The sequence below is a fragment of the Biomphalaria glabrata genome, chromosome 11, assembly GCF_947242115.1.
Source record: "Biomphalaria glabrata chromosome 11, xgBioGlab47.1, whole genome shotgun sequence".
Taxonomy (NCBI): domain Eukaryota; kingdom Metazoa; phylum Mollusca; class Gastropoda; family Planorbidae; genus Biomphalaria; species Biomphalaria glabrata.
The window spans coordinates 17,233,182-17,249,596 of NC_074721.1; the positions used below are offsets into that span (position 1 = coordinate 17,233,182).

Sequence of the window (16,415 nt, forward strand, 5' to 3'; positions counted from 1 at the left end):
AATCTATGATGTAAAATCTAGATTTCTTTTTGTTAAACATTAGTTACATGTAGACAAAAGTAACTATTTAGATAAGTATTGAAATTAAATACAACAATTTTTACATTTCAATAGCAGGACAAATATTTAGAACTAAATTACAAATTATTTATACGTGCTTGAAATAGTTACATTAACGGAGTGTGAACATTAAAGTCATGGCCTGCTTAAATGAAATCCACCACCGTAGACCCCCATGGACATCTCATAGACCCCCAATTTACTTTTTCACTTTCATGGACCCCCTGGAGGTCTTCGTAGACCCCTGGGGGTCTATATAGACCACTTTGGGAATCACTGATCTATATCTTATTCCTAGAGCTGGAAACTCATGCTTCAGGCTTGGTGGATGCTGTGGGTAAACTCTGTCATATACACAATACAACAACAGCCAAACAGTTAAAGAAACTTTTACAAACTGATGATTTGCAAGGGTAAGTTTTGGGAGCTATTTTTACAATACCTCTATTCAAGACACAACTTCACAGAACCCGGATATGGATCTCAAAAATGTTTCTAAAGATTTTCCTAAAAATTTAACTTTTGATGTATATTGCTTAGTGATGGGCAAAAGTTAACTAAAAAGTTGCTAACTTTTAGTTTAACTAAAAAAAATTAGTTAAGGCCAAAGTTTAATTAAAAAAAAATAGTTTAGTTAAAATCCTAGTTTAATTAATTTTTTTTAGTTACAAACTAAAAAGTTTAATTACAAAGTTTACAAACTTTTTTAACATACATACGGTCATACCAATAAATATTTAGATCTATGTAATTCAGAGAATATATATCATGAATGATAGAGAGGAGAATAAACTAGATGGTGCACAGGTCACTAGAAAGCCTTTTGACCTTTACCCTATAATGGCCGCTATTCCCGCCTTTTAAAAAAAAATACACGTGCTCATTATATTCCTAGCAAGTTTCGCTGCTTGATAAATCCTGATAATTCCTTGCTTCTATAGATCTACATTTTGCTGCTTTTTTTTTATTAAACACCAGTGTGTTCCTGTATAGCTGCAGGCAAAGAATTTTGCTTTACTATAGATCTAAAAGAAATGTCGACTCTTTTTATTTTAAAACTTTTTACTAGATAGATCTAAAGTTAGAGTCTAGTGACGTCTAGCCTATTAGTATTAGTCTATTACTACTATTAGATCTATAGTCATAATAGTCTATATTTAATTATTTTAGTCTCTTAGTCTTAAGTAGAGTCTAACTCTTAGTAATAGTATTCTTAGATCTAAATGTAAATTTAAAATTATAAGTCAATAATATAGATCTATTAGTAGTATTAGTTTAGAGATTCCACTATTCTAGAATTAGAGTCTAGATTAGATCCAGATATATCTAGAAAATTCTAGATTACTTATTAGGCCTATACTCTATACTAAGACCTAAGATGCAAAGATGATAGATCTATAATATTAATGACTATGATAGGCCTACTAATAATAGTCGTCACTAGACTAGATCTAATACTAAATTAACTAAATGTAGACTAGATCTACATCTACTTCTATTATAATTATACTTATATCTACTATCTAGATCTATTAGATCTAGATCTAGTATTATATTATAGTATATTATAGATCTAAATACCTATATATCTTGTTATAATCATAATTATAATAATCTAAAATCTCTAGATAGATCTAGAGTTACTAAGATATCTACTAGACTCTATTTAGATCTAGTAGTAGTAGTAGTAGTAACTAGTATTTCTTAAATTATTTTTAGATTAAAATATTAATTTTTTGATCTTGGTCTAGTAGCTAGATCTAATTCTAGATCCAGATTATATTTCTGATCATTTCGTTTGTAGAAGATATTATTAATATTCTAGAATCTAGAGTTAGTTAGCGAGTCAACATGCAGTTTTATCATTACTTCTAAAAAGGTAACTTATATTAGAACTTGGACAATTGCTTCTCATTTCTTGCTATAATAGTATCATTCTAGTCTAATCTAGTGATTCTATTAAGATCTACATCTATCCCATAAAGACATTTAAATCTTTTTTCATGTGCACAAATAAATGTTTATTACATTTTGCTAAAGAGATTGGTTGTTGTTTATATTTTTTCATTTTTGACTGTTTGTCCTTAAAAAAGGTCAAAATAGTTAGTAAAAGTTTAACTAAAGTTTCTTAGTTTAGTTTAACTAATTTTTTCAATTTGTGATTAACTAAAAGTTTAATTACTTTTTTTTAGTTCAAACTTAGTTTTAGTTTAACTAAAAAAATTTAGTTTAGTTCCCATCACTAAAATATTGCTTAAAAAAGAATTAATAGCTCATTGGCCACACTGGGAAAACTCTAGTTTGACAGTTATTTTTCAAAGTAAAAAATAAATAAATTTAAACTTGGCTATAAAAAAACATGGCATAGTCAGACGTAGTGTACTGATAACTGAGTAGTTTATTCAATTTAATGATAGATTATCTAAGCTTTGCTTATATTTTTACATAAATCTAACCTTGATTACAGTACATCTAGAAGTAGATCTAGATCTATACTACATCTTAAGAGTTCTAAATCCAAAGTTTAGGTAGATCTAGATGTCTGAGTAATGAAATGCCAATAAATAATGATACATCTACACCAGTGATGTCCAAAATACAAAAGGTCAGCACTAAGTGTAGAAAATCCCCCGCCCCCTCTAAAAAATGGATTGGTACCATGACCTTTTAACATTTGTTTTATGAAATGGGACTGGAACATAGAATTTACCACAAAAAGGAAATTGATCTTTACTTTTTCTGTGCAACATGATATCAAACGAACATGTGTGTTTTATAAAGTGTGTCTATTTTGAAAAAAACATATAAAAAGCATTATGTAACAAATATGTCAGCATTCTTGATTCTAGCCACTAATAAAACATTGTTAAACTACACTTATAGAGTGGAGAATTGTTAGGAATATTTATCAAAAAGAGACAAGAAAATTATTCAGTGGTAAAGCTAGCTACAATGGTGCTGACATTTTTAAGTAGAGAAATGAAGCAATTTTCCCACATGTAAAAAAAATATCCAATTAACCAGTTAAGTACTAGATTCACTGGTTTCTAATCAAATAGCTTCAGGTCAATTTCCTTTCGTTTTTTTTTTTTAGGCTTTCCTTTTCGGTAATGTAACACACGACACGTGTTGGGAATTGAAAAGACCTGTAGGTCGAATTAGTTTGGGCATCACTGATCTACACATTGTAACTTTGGCTCAGTGGCTAAGGTCAATGGGATATCAAGCTGATGGTGCTAAAGTATGATTTCGATACCCAGCTTGAGCAAAAAAATATAATATTAATATCTTTAAAAAAATGTATTTTTGATGTTTTTCTTATTATTGGCTCTTAAAAATCAAGTTTGAACATAATATTTTAAACCTTTTTTTCTTAAATTTTCAGAGTGATAAGGAGACTAGAAGAACATTCAGAATTCTTTCCTGCCTTTCACAGCATCATGCACAAACTATTTGATATATTAGGTGAGGACAAATATGTTTATCCAAGATTTGTTTTTCAATATATCCATATCTCTATCTATCAGTTTAATATTTGGACTTTATTGGTTAATGCTAAATCCTCTAATAGAAGTTTCCAATTGTTTTTCATGATGAGTGAAAATATATAGATGGTGGCAGAGGGAAAAAAAGAACATGACTTCCAGTGTGCGTTCACAATAAGTTCTAGCAAACCTTACTTAAATATGAAGAGATTGAAAGAAAAACATGCTAACCCTATCCCATTTGCAGCGTCTCACTGTGAGTGGCAGTACAGCATAGAAGTACAAAAAATGCCTTGTGGGACTTATCAGTCAGAGGTATCAGGGCCTTCTTAAGAAATCATAATCCCAAAATAAATGGATATGTGAAACCAATCTATCAATCTTTTTGGTCAAAAGTCTACATGGCTTTGTCAGATGTGACAAAATGTATGTAGGTGACAGATCTATCAAAGCCACATATAATTCTGCACTCTTTCTGTATATTCTGTGTGAAATATATTGAGCTTTCAATGTTACCTCAATGTTAATCTTTAAAGTTACCTTAGATAAAATGTAATGTTTTTTATTTTTTTCAATCAACAATTCACTTGACACTATCTATGGGGGCTTTCCACATTTTTCTAGAATTAAAAACTGCCAAGGAGTATAAGAGTATTTGCTGTTTTTTTTTTTTTTTTTTTTTTGTGGGCTATAGTATATTTAGTGAGAATTTTCCTCTTGATTTTCTTTACAGGTGTGGACAGAATGGAAGAAATACTTCCTGCCGTCAGAGCCCTTAAACTTCTAGCTAAATAACTGACACTTTTCACACAATGATACAGTGTATAGTTTTACAATTTTCTTTTAATATAGATCTATACTTTTAGTTTAAGAAACAATTTTATTGTAATATATATATTTTTATCTTTATATGTTTACTAGGTTAACAATCCAATAAAACCATTCAATGTACTAATATTTTAATATTTGTTAAATTATTTTTTATGCTTGTGTCGCAGTGGAAGTGTACAGCTATTTGTATAAAAACATGGCTATAACATTAAAACAAGATTTCATTGTTTTTAGTACCTCTATATCTACGAGGGAAGGGATGAGAGACTGATAGCCTAAATACATTTCCAATAGTATACATTTTTTTTTACACCATTATTATATAAATACTATCGGTGGAAAAACAAAGAACAGCAATTAAAAAAAAACTAAACTTTTAAAGTATGGTACTAGGTATATACAAAAAGAAAAAAGTTAACTCTTAATGCTACTGGTAAAAATGTTTATTAAATCTATTCAAAACTGTGTAAGACAGTGGAGTACATAATAAACTTAACTTTGAGTGGAGCAATTTTTACAGACAACAAGCCTAAACAGCCAGTTGTGATTCAATTCATATGCCCAGATCTAATTAATATCAAACTTTCCATCAACACAAAAGAAACACAACTTTTACATAAAAAATAATAAGCTAGTGTAAAGAGTATTTCTTACAATAAACCTTGGGGGAACAAAAAATGAGCATTACTATTGAGAAAAAATACATTAGTTGTTACTTGTTTTCATGTGTTACATCAAAATATAATTCTGCATAAATACATCAACAGAACATGAAGCACTGCTGGTTTTATAACTCTGGTCGCTCCTCTGGGTGTTTCAATGTTTTGTAGTCAACTACAGGAGAGAAGAACTGAAAAGGAAATAATAAAATACAATAAATTGTCAATGTAGTGTAAATACATGTTCCTTCTGTCAGACTTGTATGTTAAATTATTTTATAATAGTACATGCAGCACTAAATAAGGGTTATGTGGGCTTCTGTATTGAAACAGTCAGTTATGTGGCACCAAAAGAATTGGCAAGAGATGAGAGAATAAAGATATGTAGGGAGATAAAAGCAACTGTGCTATGTTTAAAAGGAAAGAAAAACAACTTTTTAAGCATTCAAAGTGATTTATTAAACAGAAAAAGTTTCTAATTATTAACCTTAAAAATAAATAAAAATCATTATCATTCTATGGTCACTATGATTTTGAAATGGTTATTTATAGAATCAATTTTATTTTCTTAGCAGAATAACTAGTTATACAATGCTGCAGAAGTGTTAATGAAAAATATAATATTTTTTTTTAGCACTGTCTGTTCCTCTTACTTTGTATTGCTGGTTGACTGGCCATCTGGTGTTGGACATTTCTTCACTTTTATTTTTCCAGCTGAGGAAAATAAAATAGCAAAAAAATGAAAAGTGTTAGAGCCAACAACTTTTCAATAATTCAAACATGGGCACATTTAAGGCTATGTTGGTGCTCACAACTAAGTAAATTTAACCCTGAAATATACCCAAATTCTGTATATCTATTCAGTAGGCCAATTAATAGTTATAGAATAGAAATGTATTTGAGACTATTAAAATAACTTTTCATATAGTTGCAACTAAGTAAATTTAACCCTGAAATATACAATACTCTAGATTATGAACTTTTTTTGGGCTAGGTTACAAAGGGTCACTAGTAAAGAGCTAAATAAATCATCTAATCCTTTCTAGGAGTAATTTTAATATATCTTATCTTCTAGTCACTTCCAACAAAATGTCATGCTAATAAAATCCATTGTTTTTCTATTCTTAAGTGCCAAATCTCTTCTCACTTAAAAATCATATGTAGTTATGAATTGAATTTTTAACTAGATCCATTGTGACCTGAACTAGCTTGTTTGCATCTCTTTGAGGACTAGATCTAGATGTATAATAGTGAGCAATTAGTACTTACTAGTATAGTTTGCATATTAAATATACCTAAAAGGTTCAAACTTAGATTTAAGCTATATATAAAGCATCTATATATAGTGTATATATTCATTAATGTAAAATTAACGGTAAATATATTATAGATAATGTGACAGTATGGAATGGGGCTCCGTTGCTTGCATCCAAGGAGACAAACTAGTTCATGCATAAAGATGTAAGATAAAATTCTGCTCAAGTTTCTATTATGTAGGTAAGAGCTTAAAAAGTACTCAAGAATAGTAATGACAAAATGAAAGCAAACAAATGTTGTAACTGAAAATAGACTATGTTTCTGTTTTAACTTTCTATTGGTAGCTAGCCAACAATCAGTGAGACTGATACTTTTGTATCCTTGTTTTTGGGAAGACGTTGAATACCGGTAAATGTTTGAATAATCTTGCCTATAAGATAAAATAAAAAAAGGTACCTAACATCTGGGTTTCTTGTGGCCAAGCGAAGAGTATAGTATGCTGCCCAGAGCATTCCTCCACCAACACACACAAAAAGGGGAATCAGCTGAAAATAAATTAAATATTTTAATTTTCTTCAACATCGCAATTTGCAATTTAAAGTATTTTTGGCATTTTCTTTACACACTCCATATTCATAACCATCAAAGAACATTGAATGAATATGTCTGCATTATGTGTGCTAACTTAATGAAATTAAAGTCTTTAGATTTAGATCTAGTCATCTAACAGAAATTTATTCCAACATATTATAAAATAAATCCATACAAATATAAAAATCTAGATCTGCAGATAAAGACTGGAAAGATAGTACTGAGTCAAAGAAAACTCCAAGATTCCGCACTACATGGACATGAGGAACCTGGCAGTTCGTGATAAAAAGGGAATCTGTGCTCTCGACTTTTGTGATGTTGTTCTGTCCAATTCTCAGCTGACTCAAATTTCTTGCCCTCTTATCATAAGATGTTTTTACGCTCAACTGATGTCTTTCTTTCCTTTTCATAGTGTAATCTTGGCATGTAGAAATCTTATGTTGTATTTACTCTTTTTCTTTGGCATCAGTGTTCAAGTGACCTGACCAATCTGTGCTGGACTAGATAAAGTCTTGTCATATATCTAAACTCCAGGAGAGCTTCATATACATCAGACTTTGCTTCTCTTGATTTTTCTCATTCGTAATGGCTGCCTGGTTGTGTGGTTTGCGCGCTGGACTGTCGTTCAGATTTATCAATGGTCCAGGGTTCAAACCCTGACCGCTCCCATCCCCTGTCTAGATTCTAGATCTAAGTTAAATATTATATATGAGTGTTTCTCCAGTACTGGTTACAACTAGGTGTTGGTTCACTAAAAAGTCCGTATTTCATAAGATTGTTATTCAAATGTGACAATTTGCATTACATTGCATTAAGAAATGGTTAATCTATAAATTTTGATATTTTGAGCTCATAAGGTGCTAGGGAAATATTGAAATTGTAAAAAATGTGTGAAATTACTACCCAAAATGGCGGCTTTTGATGTAACACGGAACACCATAGTATGATTGAACTAATATCGTACTAAAACCAAGGGGCATAAAACTTCCATCTTTGTTGGGATATGTTAACAAGATCCTCATATTTCAATGTCATTATTTAGTTTTTCTCAAGGTTATCAAAGGATTGATTAAACACGGCCACAAAAAGGCGTTTGAGGCGCATCGCGATGTGTCCCACTTTATACGGAATTACAATCCTCTATGAATTGTAAACAAGAAATAAATAATATGCTCAACATTGCATTTCTGTTACAACAAGCATTAAAGATTTCTTTTAAAGTATTTTTTTTTGTTAAAAGCTTTCTAAACATGCATAACGAGCTTAAAATAGGTCGAGGCGTCCCAGATGAAGCGCCTGTGCTGCGTGTGTTAAGAATGGGATTATTTTTCCCACGACACTACTTTTTATGAATGAGAGTTCTTTTGAGCATCACAGGTATTGTGTAGAACAAAAAAAGTGCCGCTTCCGCTGGAAATACTAGCGTAGTAATTAACAGGAGTACTTAAACAATAGCGTGTCCCACAATTAACCATTGATGCGCCCCAAGCGTCGACACGATCAATCGCCGGCAATCTTGTACAAACATCTCATTTAAACTGTTTTTTGTGATCTTTTGTGGAACAACAACCCATCAGGTACGTAGATATTTCATTATTCTACTGAAATTTAAGCTTATTACGAATAAGTTTGATTGCAATATCCTAATCGAAGTGCTTTTTTTAGAACGAGGTTACTAGATTTAGCCATTCAATCATGACGTCACGTGAAGCGTCTTGAATACAATTTAGTCTTAAATCGTAAAGTTAATCAATTTTAAAGCCTGTTACTAAACAAAAAGTTTATATTTCCTAAACAATTATGTTGATGTAATAGTAGACGTGTGAAAGAATTTAAAATAATCTACATTTTTTTATTTTGAGAAGTAAATTGGGTTAGGCATTGAGGCGTTCCATGGGACCCCGTGTTGGTGTTTTCCATGCATAAATTATGACGTCACGTGTAGCGTCTAGTACGAGTTCAGGGTATATTAAGTTTTCTTTATTCATGGAAAGTTTCAATCAAGATTAAATGATTTTTATGTATGTAATAAAATATTTTCATAATTAATAATTTTAAATGAACATTTTTTGATATATTTCAATATATATTTTTTTGAAATTTTACTTATCATCGTTTGGGGCGTTTCAGTGGACAACACTTCGTTTGTTTACAAATGGTGTCCTAGTTTGCGTCTGTTAAGTCCAAATAGATTTTAGTGATATTTTGTTAAAGATTTTACAGTATCAGATAATATTAGCTACATTAAATAAATAAAACGATAGTGTTTAAGAAATATTAAATAATTAAAAATTTGTACTTAATACTGTAAAGAATATTTAGATCTAATTGATTTTCCGTTTGAGGCGCATCTCGGACACTTGTCTTTAAAACTTAATCTAGTCTAGATCTAGACCTAATGATCTAGACCTAATTATGTAATTCATCATCTAGATTTACTCTAGACTAGACCTAGATCTAATTATGTAATTCATCATATAGATTTACTCTAGACTAGACCTAGATCTAATTATGTAATTCATCATCTAGATTTACTCTAGACTAGACCTAGATCTAGATCTAATTATGTAATTCATCATCTAGATTTACTCTAGACTAGACCTAGATCTAATTATGTAATTCATTATCTAGATTATTCTAGATTTACTCTAGACCTAGATCTAATTATGTAATTCATTATCTAGATTATTCTAGATTTACTCTAAACCTAGATCTAATTATGTAATTCATTATCAAGATTTAGACTTTAGATCTAGACTAGATAGTGGAAATAAGTAGATTATTAGGGAATTAGATTAGATCTTATAATGAATCTAGACTCGTGACTCTAGACTAGGTCATTAATGACTAGATTTAGAATCTAATTATAGATAATAAATAATAGATTCTTTCTTTCAATAGACAAGTATCTCTAGAATAATCTAGATCTATAATTCTATATTATAGTATTTTTTATAGACCTATATTGAAATGTAGATTGTATCTAGAAAATTTTGGTTTAACCTTAACTTAATTTCCATTGTATTTTTTATACAGAATATTGTATTCAGTTCTTTTAGTCTACCACTGAATGATTGTAACTTAAGTTATATAATATGAATTAACTGTACTAGTCCTACACCATTGAGTCTATCCCTATAAAGCAATTATGGGCATTACTAGACTCGATTTAAATAATGCACCAATATATATTATATGTTTACGAGTGCTATTAGTACATAATAGATCTAATTATTTTGATACTAATAAATTTTTTATCAATTACAGATTTCAGTAATGGAGCTATCTGTTAGAGTTTCAAAGCGTTTACAAGCCAAGAAAGACTCTCTAAATATACAAGCATCAGAGCCTGAGTCATTTCTAAATGTACTAGTACCAGAGCCTGTGTCGCTAAAAAATGTCACTCAAAATAATGTTTCTGGGTTGACACCTAGTGCTATAAGGTATAGAAGACACAGGGAAAAACTACAAGCTGATCCAGAAAAATTTGCTGCTTTCAAGGAAAAGGATAGAAAACGAAGTGTGCTTTACAGACAAAATATTACACCAGAAAAGAGAGAAAGAGCTCGACTTTTAAGTAATTTAAGAACACAAAAATGCAGACAAAAAAAGAAAGAACTAGGTCTCCCTCTTAATGAAAAAAAAGTAAAACCTGAAACACGTGCTGCTGTTTTAGAGCGAAGAGAAAAAGAGAGGTTGAGAAAAGCTGCATACAGGGCCAAGTTAAGCCCACATGAAAAAGCCTGGATAAACAGAAAACGCAAAGAAAGAAAACAGCAAGCTAATAGTCCACAAGCTAATAGTCCCCTTTGTGTCAACTCTGCAGAGGTTGGCGAATCACTTGGTACTGGATTCCAGACTCCAGTGGCAAAAAGAATGGCTGTTTCAAGGGCTTTGATGAAATTACCTAGATCACCTAAGAAATATGCTGCAGTTGTTGAAGGTCTCTCACAAATACGCTCCCCAAGAAGAAGTAAAGCTCTCCAAGACATAGGCTTTCTGCGTCTACCTGAGAGAAGAAAGCTCATCTTTCTAAACAACATTAATGAAAGCATCAAAACCTATCTACACTCTACCAGCAAAAAAAGGAGTCAGATGTCTAATGCTCGCAGACAAGTACTCTGCAACATCCTTACTAAGTATAACAAATTCAGAGGTTGTGCTACTCATTTCAAACATTTTGGTTTTTCAAGAAGTTTTATGTCCAAGTGCAAATCACAAAACATAGCAAGAAAAAAACGAAGTGATTGCATTACACAAAATGCCTTGGAAAAAATTCACAACTTTTACAGCAGAGAGGATGTCTCAAGAACTGATCCATCTCAATCATCTGTGAGTGCACGAACTGGAAAACCTAAACGCTTCATGCAGAAAACGCTGAAGGAGGCATATACTCAATTGAGTACTCATGCACCCACATTAAAGGTATCGTTCTCAAAGTTTGCTAAATTGAAACCATTTATGACAAAAGCTACTCAACATAATAAGATGCAGTCTTGCTTATGTGAGTTCTGTATGAAGATTTTTCTTTATATGGAGGGCATTAATAAGTTTCTAATCAAAAAAGGACACAGAGAGCTGACATTAAAAAATCCAGCTTCATCACTTGACTTAACTCTATGCCCAAGAACTAATGCCAATTGTTTTCATAAGCTGCAGTGCATTGAAAGATCATGTAGCAACTGTGGTGTGGATTTAATTAACAAGTATTTTGAGCCTTTAAAAAATTGCATGGATGAATTAGCAGAATGGAGCATCTGGTCAAAGATGACAGATGAGTATGTTCAGAGTGATGGTACACTGCGAAAGGTAATAAAGTGGCGACCAGTAAATAAAGAAGGCCCTTTCAATGACCTAGTAACATCAATGCAGAAAGATTTGGAAAAATTCAGCCTTCATCTTTTTACAGCTAACTGGCAACAGCAGCAGTTTGCAGATTTGAAACAAGATTTACCATGTGACTGGCTTTTGCTAGTTTCTGATTTTGGTCAAAATTTCACATGCCACCACCAGGATGAAATCCAAGGTGCACACTGGGCTCGAACAGAGGTCACTATTCACCCAGTAGTGAGCTACTACAGAGACAAAGATTTGATAGTCAAAGAAAGCATGGTTTTTTTATCAAATGACCTAAAACATGATGGCCATGCATCACAACACTTTCAAATGAAAGTGATTTATGAGTTAGCTAATCGTGGTCATGCTTTCACTAAAGTTATCAGTTTTAGTGATGGATGTGCAGCACAGTACAAAGGAAAATTAAATTTTGTAGACTTATCTTTCTCAAAGGAAGATACAAATGTGTCCATAGAGAGGCACTATTTCGGTAGTCGCCATGGAAAAGGGCCATGCGATGCTGAAATAGGTGTTAAAAAAAATGCTACATTGGCCATTAAAAGAAGAATGGCCATTATTTCTGATGCAAAGGGGCTATTCCTTTGGGCAAAAGAATACATGACAAAGGCAGAGCCTACAAGTAAAAGAACATTTTTCCTTGTGGAACAAGGAGAAATCAATCGAGACAGGCCTGACAGGTCCAACGAAAAGATTCGAAGCCTTCAGGGATCGAGGTCAGTCCATGCAGTGAGAGGTATTACACCTTACAATATTGCCTACAGAAAAAGAAGCTGTTTCTGCTTTCCTTGCAGAAATTCAGATGGCAGTCAGTGCCTGCATGATGAAATATGTGGATCTTGGAATATGTTCAAACTTCAGAAACAGAATGGTAAGTACTGTACTTTTATTTATTTATTTATTTTTTAAATAGCCATTTTACAATTATCCGAGAAAACATATTATTCTTTTTAAAATTACTTAACTGATTTCTAAATGTAATTGTTTCTTTTTCTTCAGTGGTGCAATCTCAATCAAATCTTGAATCCTCTTTGGATGTCAGTCCCATATGCTCAAATTCAAAGGTAAAGAGCTTTTACATACAGTATAAGCATTTTAACATTTTTCATTGAATCTTATGTTACCTGTATTGTATATAAGTTGTTTTTTTAATAATATACCCTGCTAAATAATTTTTGACTCATTTCAGTCGAATTTAAGTATTTCAGCCCCATGTTGTTGTTTTTTCAGGCCCAAACATTGTCCTCCACAAATCAAAAGTACATTGTAAATAGCTGTGTGATTGTCAAGTATGGGGAAATATTCTATCCAGGTATAATTTTTTTTGTACTGTGTACCTTTTACATTCAATAAACAAGTTCAAAGTATGTTTTAGATTGAAGTATTAACTTTTTCAACATTGCTGGTAATTTTTTCTAACAGGAGTTGTGACAGAAGTCCTGGATGATCAGCGCAGAATAAATTTTTTAAAAAGGCACAGAAATAAAAGAGATATATTTGTATACCCAGAAGTGCAGGACATACAATTAGTGTATGCAGACATGATTGTTACTGAAGTGATGTTGATACCAAATGGCAATAGTTTGAGAGAGTGGAGAGTGGAAGGTTTTGATTTCTGAATAAAATTTGTGTACAGTTTTAAGTCTTTTTTCTTTCTTTTTTTTTTTTAAACCTTTTTCTGTGTGTTAAAACTAACAAAACATATAAAATATATATTTGTCAATCATTAAAAATATTAATGACAATTTACTTGTGCACAGATAAAACAAAAATTTAAACTTTTAAACATTATTTTAAAAAATGGTGTCCCATGAAGCACCCGCAACATTTTGTGAAATTGAAGCAGCATTTTTACAAATGGGTACTTTATGACTAGAATAGTGAACTTAATAATAAGTCTAATGGATCACTCTAGTGCAAAAATAAAATAATTTCTATATTCTCACAGAATATCTTTTTAAAAAACTTTAACTTGTAGTGTCACAGGTGCTACGGTGTCCCAATTTTTGAATTGAGCTCAAATCCACTTTTTTTATGCAAAAGCATAAATTTCAGTATCTAAAGACTAGTAACAATAAAGACAGTTATATTATGCTAAAATACAATGAATTTATCAATTGGTAGTTCTTAAATTATCAAGTGGTGTCCCGGTGATGCACCTGTGACGCAAAAGGGGGTACCCCTTGAATAGACACTGCTGTCAAAATCTACATCTTGCAATTCATTTTCTATTGATAAATTCTTAAAGTGAACTGGTTGAAGAAGTGAATACAGTTGAAATGAAACCAAAAACTTCAACTTTAATTTTTAGCATAATGTGACACTTTTTGGCACCAGTACTGGAGAAACACTCATATAATTATTATCTCTATTAGATCTAGATGCTTCTATCTAGATAGAATCTACATCTACTCTTAGTCTAGATCTATATTAGATGTAATCAAATTGGTAATTTTAAACTATTTTAAAGTTTAAGTCCAGAAAGTCTTCAAAGTGCTCGAAAGTTACAAGTAGAATTAATATTAAAGGGAAACTCTGATGGTTTTGACAATTTTTGATATAATATGTGTTTTGATTTATAGATAATGAATATATTATTCTTTTTTTTTTATTTGCAAGAATTACTTAGTAATTGATGTTTTTGTGACATAATTTTTCTGCGCATCCAAAACAGTCAGATTTTCACTGAATTTCTGTGTGACGTCACGAGTGTGCACTTAAATCCTATAGATAGGCATATGCTAGGACAAATTTGTACAAATACTCCTTCTTCCCTAGTGCTATTAGAGCATGGAATGGGTTGCCTGAGCTAGCCAGGAAAACCAGTGACTTGGCAGAATTTAAGTCATTGGTTAATATGCATGACTAAATGCATGACGCGTAGGACGTAATCATCTTCTTTTTTGAAGTAACGTCTGTATTATATAAGATAAGAAGATAAGATAGGGAGGCGAAAACAAAATTATCTTTGATAAAAAAAAATTTCGTTAGTACATCATTAAAATACTTTAAAAGAAATTTCTAACGGTGTATAAATTATGACTGTATGTTTGACCGTAAGAAAATTATGATTTTTTTGTGCCGTTTTGACCTAACATTGGTTGACATGGAAAAAGTGATGAGAGAGCTTGACGCTGGCTCAGCCGGCGAGACACACCCCCAAGGTCAAAAGTTAAAAAGTTGGAATTGAGTTTCGTAGACGATAGATTACTTATTAAATAAGAAATTTAATAGTAGATCTAGTATACGTAGTAAATTTCTAGCTCACAAATCTGATTCATTTATATTTATGAACTTCAGTTGTTTAAAATGTCTAAATAGTATCATTAATTGAATTCTTTGGCCTGGAAATCCAATGTATTGTTGGTACTGCACCTGGTATTAACTTCATTTTTTTTTTCAAATCCCATTTCCACAGCAATGAAGTTGCTGAAACAGCTTCTCTCAAAATGGTTTGAGCATAAACAGGAATTAGCTAATGCCTTTGTAAAATATTTGCTCTTCAGGAGAAAAAATTTTCCCCATTTTCCCTTTAAAACTTCATCTCTTGGAAACAAATGAAAAGAGACACTTGCTGATTTTATCTTTGTGATCGGAACTACTGCAACAAGCTGAAGAACAATATTTAATTTTCTTCAAGTAGAAATAGAGGTTTATATCTAGAATACTATTTATAAACAATGACCAATTATAAATCAACGTGGAGACTAGATCTAGCTGTGAAGCGTAACAATAAATGCGATCCGATAGGTCTAGATCTAGACTAGAGAGTTTATCGGTTATATAGGTCTAGATCTATATTTAGCCAGCACCTTTGTGACGTCACGTTTTTAAAAACTAAAAACATCTCGCAGAACCCCGTTTTTTTGAGGGCCTGGAGAATTTTCTGTCTAATTTATTAAAAATATAAAATTTTCCGAGCATTTAAATAAAAAATGATATAATGTTTACTATTACAACTTTTTACGCAGAATTTAAATATGTCAATAACTAAAATTTGAAAAACTATCGGAGTTTCCCTTTAAAATTAAAGTTTAAAGTAAAGGAATCAAAATTAAAGGCTAAATAGTAAAAATACTAATAGTACCAAACAATGCAATGTCATGAATTTATTATAGTAATTATTATAGTTACTCATACTATCATTATTTATCATACTAATCATAGCATTACATTGTGCCAAAAATAGGCTAGGTCTAGGCTAGGTAGATCAGATCTAGACTAGATAGATTCTGATAGATCTAGACTTCTAGACTCTATAAAATGACTTTATGCTATACTATAATACTATATTATATACTTAATTGAGTCAACTTAATATTATTATATAAATATTATACCAAATTACATTGATTGAATTACAAAAAAAGATCTAAAGTACAATCTAGATTAAATTTTAAACAAGCTTACAGATGGGTGCTTTTTCAAGCTAGCCATTGACAGACCCGCCATAGGCATGATTGCAGGTTTATGATGTTCACGTTTATTAGAAAGGAAAAAAAAAATGACTTCAATGTCAACCTGCTTTACAGTCTGTAGTGACTTTACAGGGGGCAAGAACAAATATTGAACCGGAAGTGAACTGTTCATCTCGTGGGGTTGTCATAGCCAAAAAGTTTTCATTTAGATCTAGTCAGTCGAAAAAAATAACTAGATTAAATATAGATTTAGTATATAG

General features: G+C 31.3%; 3 protein-coding genes across 8 annotated transcripts in view; 2 read left to right on the forward strand and 1 right to left on the reverse strand.

Moving 5' to 3' along the window:
* LOC106051840 (centrosomal protein of 70 kDa-like) overlaps window positions 1-5,043 on the forward strand; it is a 21,777-nt gene extending 16,734 nt beyond the window's left edge. For 3 of the 5 annotated variants that reach the window (XM_056003621.1, XM_056003622.1, XM_056003623.1), the window contains 2 exons: window positions 359-473; window positions 3,446-4,238. In XM_056003621.1, coding sequence (XP_055859596.1) covers window positions 359-473; window positions 3,446-3,671 — 341 coding nt within the window. In that variant the 3' untranslated portion in view covers window positions 3,672-4,238. Of the gene's footprint in view, window positions 1-358; window positions 474-3,445; window positions 4,239-4,278 lie in introns of those variants that run through there. The other 2 variants (XM_056003624.1, XM_056003625.1) reach the window with 1 other exon arrangement.
* Window positions 4,802-16,310, reverse strand: LOC106051841 (cytochrome c oxidase subunit NDUFA4-like). The gene is made up of 4 exons (XM_013207050.2): window positions 16,148-16,310; window positions 6,749-6,837; window positions 5,689-5,749; window positions 4,802-5,226 (listed from the first exon to the last, which is right to left on the reverse strand). Exons 1-4 carry the CDS (start codon window positions 16,193-16,195, stop codon window positions 5,164-5,166), a joined length of 261 nt encoding a protein of 86 aa, XP_013062504.1. The 5' UTR covers window positions 16,196-16,310; the 3' UTR covers window positions 4,802-5,163.
* Window positions 7,842-13,379, forward strand: LOC129921626 (uncharacterized). 2 transcript variants are annotated; one of them, XM_056003620.1, is made up of 5 exons: window positions 7,842-9,300; window positions 10,151-12,608; window positions 12,737-12,801; window positions 12,968-13,049; window positions 13,160-13,379. In XM_056003620.1, the coding sequence occupies exons 2-5, from the start codon at window positions 10,160-10,162 to the stop codon at window positions 13,354-13,356; spliced, it is 2,793 nt and encodes a 930-aa protein (XP_055859595.1). In that variant the 5' UTR covers window positions 7,842-9,300; window positions 10,151-10,159; the 3' UTR covers window positions 13,357-13,379. The 2 variants fall into 2 exon arrangements, with proteins under 2 accessions (XP_055859595.1, XP_055859594.1); XM_056003619.1 differs by having other exon boundaries at window positions 7,842-8,460.
* Window positions 16,311-16,415: the final 105 nt, after the last annotated feature.